The sequence below is a fragment of the Sinocyclocheilus rhinocerous genome, unplaced genomic scaffold, assembly GCF_001515625.1.
Source record: "Sinocyclocheilus rhinocerous isolate Xijiao unplaced genomic scaffold, SAMN03320098_v1.1 scaffold1893, whole genome shotgun sequence".
Taxonomy (NCBI): Eukaryota; Metazoa; Chordata; class Actinopteri; order Cypriniformes; family Cyprinidae; genus Sinocyclocheilus; species Sinocyclocheilus rhinocerous.
In genome coordinates this window covers 185,123-191,502 of record NW_015654502.1, presented here as the reverse complement: position 1 = coordinate 191,502, position 6,380 = coordinate 185,123, and the positions used below count along the sequence as shown (strand labels likewise).

The 6,380-nt window shown below is 37.5% G+C and overlaps 1 protein-coding gene across 2 annotated transcripts in view; it reads left to right on the top strand.

Moving 5' to 3' along the window:
* Nucleotides 1–6,380, top strand: part of LOC107717280 (alpha-2-macroglobulin-like) — a 24,094-nt gene that overhangs the window by 4,390 nt on the left and 13,324 nt on the right. Inside the window, exons 2-4 of one of the 2 annotated variants that reach the window (XM_016523978.1) lie at nt 2,538–2,541; nt 3,038–3,218; nt 3,316–3,472. In XM_016523978.1, the coding sequence (XP_016379464.1) occupies nt 3,045–3,218; nt 3,316–3,472 (331 nt within the window). In that variant the 5' untranslated portion in view covers nt 2,538–2,541; nt 3,038–3,044. Of the gene's footprint in view, nt 1–2,418; nt 2,542–3,037; nt 3,219–3,315; nt 3,473–6,380 lie in introns of those variants that run through there. The other variant, XM_016523977.1, reaches the window with a different exon arrangement.

Below are 6,380 nucleotides of genomic sequence, written 5' to 3'. Positions count from 1 at the left end.
GTCAGATGAGCCGTCAGATGCTGAGCCGACCCAGGACGCATAACTTACCATCAGACTCTCCATCACTCATGACATTTCGTGTTTCTAATACCTACCTTCCATAAATCGCTTTTTTTTTTCAATCCTATTTGACTTTATGAAACTCATAACCGCTAAATCAGTGAGTGAAAGGCGTTGCCTAGAAATGTACAATTTTAAAACATAAGCGGCAAGAAAATGACAGCGCGAAAATGCATGCATTACCGTATTGACCCGAATATAAGACGATATTTTTTTCTTGGAAATACATCTGAAAAAACACGGTCGTCTTATATTCAGGGTCTAGACTTTGACGTGTCAATAATACACCCACAACAATAGGTGGCGCCAAATATGCATAAAACGAGTGTGCCATGAAATACGCTAATGTAATGCGTGTTGTAAAGGTCGCGAGTAAAACCAAAAGAAAAAGAAAACCTTACAGCTGCATGAATCCTGACTGTCACGTTAGCATGATGGGACCAAACTCCCTTTGTGATTTTAAAACGTAAGACAGTACCCAGATTTGAAGACTACAGTAAGATTTAACTTCTACTGTTAATAAGATTTTGGTAGGCTACTATTAGATGGATAGCCTAAATGTCCTAATTCAGATGGGCTACCAGTTTTTTTTTTTTTTTAATGGTATATAAAAAAGTTTATATTTTTTAAATGTGATTGTCCTAAATATTTATTAATTTGTTTAGTTATATCATTTATAATTTTAATAAGAGAACAACACCATTGAACTTTGGGTAATCAAAAAAATGGTTTTATTCATTACAACATATAGCGAGGTCGGATTTTTTTTTTCTTCAGGAAACGGCCGGACTAGCATAGCAACACAGTAGTGAACAATAAACGATATGGCAAGACAAAAATTAAATAATTAAACCAAAGTTTGACCAATTAGAATAACGTTAGGCTAAAACATATAAATATGATATCTGGATCACTGTCAGATGCTGAGCTGACCCAGGGCGCATAACTTACCATCAGACTCTCCATCACTCATGACAAGACAAAATGTGTTTTACTGAGAAAAAACAAGATTTGGTTTTTAAAAAGCCTTTTTCCAAAAGGTACATCTGGAAAAAGGGGGGTCGTCTTATAATCAGGGTCGTCTTATATTCGGGCCAATACGGTATATAGCGGGTAAATTTGACCCGCTGGCGCTTATAGGCATAAATGCCCCGTTTTTTGATCTGGTTTTATCTAAATAATTTTTAACAACATTGGATTGTAAATTACATAATTTTAGTAAAAGTCAATGACTGGGAGACTTGAATGTTTTATTTTAAATCTGTTATGTACATTTGAAAAACAGCTAAATTTACCCTGTGGCGGTTCTAGCGTTAAACCCATCCAAATCCAAGATTCACAGTAGAGATAAACAGAACAAGGTTCAAAATAACCACTAAACCAATGATTGCTCAGAATTGGAATGATTGCTCAGAATTGCAGGGACTCAGTCAGACCTTGCTAAGATGAGTGCAATGAGTATGGAAGCCATACTATTTTTTATATATTTTTCCAGAAATAAAGTTAACAATCAGGAGATTAAAGGTAATGACATAAAAACAGTGCTATAGCCTACCAATTAATGTTTACTTCAGCATTATTTAATATTCTGCCTTGAAATAAAAAATAATCATAGCATATCATTGCAGGTAGCAGGAAGTGCATTTTAATTGCACATTTAATATTACACAACAGATTTTGGGTGTTTTGGAGAAGCCATGTTTACTGTTATTGTGTAGGCAGAGAACAAATTAGACAAATGCAAACAGTAACTTACAGTTAGTTACTCTCCCACTCAGTTTGAGTGGGTGTATGTACCTCTGGATGGTAATTATCAGTTGCTCTAGTCCACTATTTGTCTACACAGAGTTAAAGGTCAGTAGCTGTGCAATTCTATGTAGATGAAGATAAGAGTTGGAGTATGTTTTCAGAAGATCACATGTGTACACTTACTTTGTACTTTAAAGATTTCAGTTGAGTTCTTGCATGTCATTGACTAAGAATTGAATGCTTCAACATCTCTTTTGACTGCAAATAAAATGACTATTTAGATTGTTTACATGCTTGGACATTCCAATATGCAACATTTAAGTTGTTCAACTCAGAATTAGATCGTGAGGAACATTCATAAAGAACTGAATGTTTATTTTATGTTTATTTTGTGCAAGAGTAAAGCTTCTGTATATCTTTACCTGAGACTGCTTGTAATATTTTGATGCTTGGTCTTTATTCAACTCATCGTCACAAATTAATGTTTGGACAAACCAACCAATGCACATTAGCTCAAGTTTTTCAAACTGCATTGCCTACATGGTTGAATCATTAATCAGATGATCAATACAACTGTTTTTGAAGGACCTCCTTTAGAGTCCGTTTATAAGAGACGGTCCAGTTAATCTCACGATCACTGGTCATCATGGATCTGAATGTTAGCTGCTGTTGGAAATGGCTCCTTCTGGTCTCTTTCCTCATTGTCTGTGTGAATGGACAAACATCAGGGCCGTAAGTTTTTAATGATTTCTGCTGAATATAAGAAGTTATTCTGTTTCCAATAAAACTTCCATTATCAAAAGGTTGTCAGTAATAATAAATGTTTTACTTTTTTTGTTTTCCATTGTTTGAAGGGAACTGCCATGAGTATTTGGTGCCCGTTTTGTTTAATGAGAACAGAATATTCAAATGATAATAATGAACCTTTAAATAGTGCAGATTCTTAAATATTTATCTTGGGCATTAAAATCTTTTTAAATGAAAATTGAAATTTTTGATGCCACTGCACTTTTCTGGGACAACTAGAAATGTTTTGTTTTCTAGGTGTGATAAATTATTAGAATACCTAGTCATTGTGCAGGTTAAGTTGTGATTTCTCCTGTATTTATTTAACTGATCTGTGTTGCAAGATAAATGTTTGCTGTTTGACGGACAACTTAAAACATGTATAAGGAACGTGCGTATCTAATGCCTCGGGCAATATTGTACAATTATTATCTTTCAATAGATATTTCATGGTGACGTTTCCTGCAGTGATCGAGTCGGGATCTGAGGCCAAACTGTGTGCAAGTCTTCTCAAGCCCAATGAAAGCCTTGCCATGAACATTTATCTGGTTCATGGTGACCAGAGCACTTTACTGCTACAAGAGAAAGCTGAGGAAGAGTTTCACCGCTGCTTTAACTTCAATGTCTGTCATATGTTTGTGTCATCATAATGCATCTAGTTTTTTTTTTTAGATAACATGTTTGCAGAGGTTGTGAATACAGGATATTTCTTCTCATCAGGCTCCTCTGGTAGAAGCAGAATCAGTGCAGAGAATGAAAGTAGAACTTCACGGAGAGTCTTTCAAGATGACTGAAGAGAGAAAAGTCATGTTCAAATCTTACAATCCTCTGACCTTTATCCAGACTGATAAACCCATCTATAATCCAGGACAGACAGGTGAGCTTTGAATGTTTCAAAGGTAAACCTTAGTAAATAATGCTGATGTCATTGACATCTAAACCCTGATCACAGCTGACGTAGCACATATAAGTAAAGCATGTTATCATCATGCAATGAGCTGATAGAATCATAGGTCAAACATGACTAATGTTGCAAAAACCAGCAGATGGTAAGTAAACAGTTCAATGGGTTTGTAAACAGAAAAGAGGGGCAGATAAGTCGGAAAGCAGATAAGGATGAGGGCTTCATTGCTAACAGCTTTAACACAAGAATGGCCATCTAGTGTGTGTTTGTGAGAAATCTCCTCACATCCAAACCTATATGATGTCTAAATAATGTAATTACAAAAAACTATGATGATATAAATCACTATGACTCTTTTTATAGGATATAGGGATACGTGGACATGTGACAAACCTTTCATGGCTGTCTGGAATACCTGATTCTAACGGGTCAATTGGGGCAAAGTGGTCAAATATTTTTAGTAAAATGACAGTAAAAAAAAAAAAACCAGGCAGCATTGAGTCACAGGTTTGGCTCAAAGGCACATTCACATTGCAGCAGAATACAGCTGTCAGTACTCTACTGTATATTTGAGTCCTTAATACGGTTAAGTTCACACATAGCCTACATTCGGTTATTTACTAGAGTGAGAACCACATTCTATAACCAAACTCACAACCGCGTTTTCGTTGAAGTCCTGCAGTGTGAACGCAACCGAATTGAAAGACTAGTTGTCACTCACTATGACTCTTTTTGTAGGATATAGGGATACGTGGACATGTGACAAACCTTTCATGGCTGTCTGGAATACCTGATTCTAACGGGTCAATTGGGGCAAAGTGGTCAAATATTTTTAGTAAAATGACAGTAAAAAAAAAAAAAACAGGCAGCATTGAGTCACAGGTTTGGCTCAAAGGCACATTCACATTGCAGCAGAATACAGCTGTCAGTACTCTACTGTATATTTGAGTCCTTAATACGGTTAAGTTCACACATAGCCTACATTCGGTTATTTACTAGAGTGAGAACCACATTCTATAACCAAACTCACAACCGCGTTTTCGTTGAAGTCCTGCAGTGTGAACGCAACCGAATTGAAAGACTAGTTGTCATGCCATACAGTGCAGCTTTATGCTGCACATACGCATGTGTAGCATATGTTTCTGGTTTTTATGTGTGGAATCAGTAACTTACAGAGCCGCAGATATGAGCTGTCTCCCAGATAGCAAAATTCCTGAGGCCCAGATCAGGCCCACACCTGACACTTTCATCTGGCCCACATACGACGTGGAATGATGGCATTTGGGCGGACCGCTCCTGTTTGCCAGATTTGGGGCACAAGCAAGCCAAAAGAAGGCCCAATGTCAGCCATGAATAAACCAAATAAAGCAGAACTGGCCCAAATCTGGGCCACATTGATTTTAATTCTGGCCCAGATCCAACACCTTACTCCGGCCCACATACTGTGAATAATGATGGCACTTGGGCGGTCTCGGCCCAGATCTAACACCTTGTCCTGGCCCACATACTATGTAGAATGATGGCATTTGTGTGGTCCACTCCTGTTTGCCGAATTTGGGCCACAAGCAAGCCATAGGAAGGCCGCATATCAGCCATGACAATAAATAAATAAAAGTAGAACTGGCCCAAATCTGGGCGACATATATTTTAATTCTGGCCCAAATCCAACACCTTGCACCAGCCCACATACTGCGTGGAATAATGGCATTTGGGCAGTCCTGTTCTGTTTGCCAGATTTGGGCCTCAAGTAAGCCTTAGCATTGCTGCATGTAAGCCAACCAAATAAACCAAAACTGGCCCTAATGTGGGCCACAGTTGATTTTTATTCTAACCCTGGTCTTCCCCACATTCCTCATGTGGCCCACATGCTGCATGGAATAGTGGCATTATGGCAGTGGTCCACAAGCAGGCCACTACACAGCAACATTTGAGCTAATAATGAACTAAATAAACCATAAATATGCATTATCTGGGCCACACTAAGCCTTAAGTTAGTTATGCATTAACAATACTCAACATTGTAAAGAGAAATTTTAAAATGTCCTCCATAAATGTTCAAATAAGTTCCAGAAATGTGCCCTACTTGATAAAATCATCCCGACCCAAGTTTTGCACAAGCAGCAATTAAAATGTCACAGAAAATATTCAAAGACACATTCCAATACTTTAAAAACTGTTCTTCACAAGTTTGAACTTAAATGCTTTTGACTCTACCAGTAAGTCTGTGAGTCTCATAGCTACGCTGTGTTAAAGAGCGTACGACGAAGGTGAAAGGTTATATAGCATAAGTCTTTAATCCAACAAGGGTAAATCCAAACACAACGTAGCACAGCAACATGTAGACGTAACACCAAGCAAACTCAAATTGAACATACAGGAACTTAAGTACTCAGAACAAACAAGGATAATTAACTAGGCACACCTGAACAGAATAATACAATCAACACAACAAGGAATCGGTGCAAAAGGAAAACAAAGTCCAAATTAACAGAAACCGTGACAGTATGAGTACAATCATTATAGTGCACTTCTGTTTTTATGCTGCACAGTACACATATTAAAAAAACTGCCATTGAAAGCATGTTTCAAAGAATAAATTGCTGCGTATGTAGCCTTCTTAAGACTCACATCCAGATCACCCTGCATCAGTTAACTGTGTTGCATCCTACTAAAAGTAGCCAAATTCTATTAGGCCATATTTACAATTTCAAGCTTCCATTTCAATTAGCCAGTGTCAGTGTTACATCCAAGAAGTGGCCTCACTTGTCAAGTGTTACAATCAAAAGTGGTCCTCATCTATTTTATAATATATGGGGCATATTTGCCATGTCAAATGTGGAACAAGTTGGCTTACACACTGATTAGCCAATGCTGACTGTGC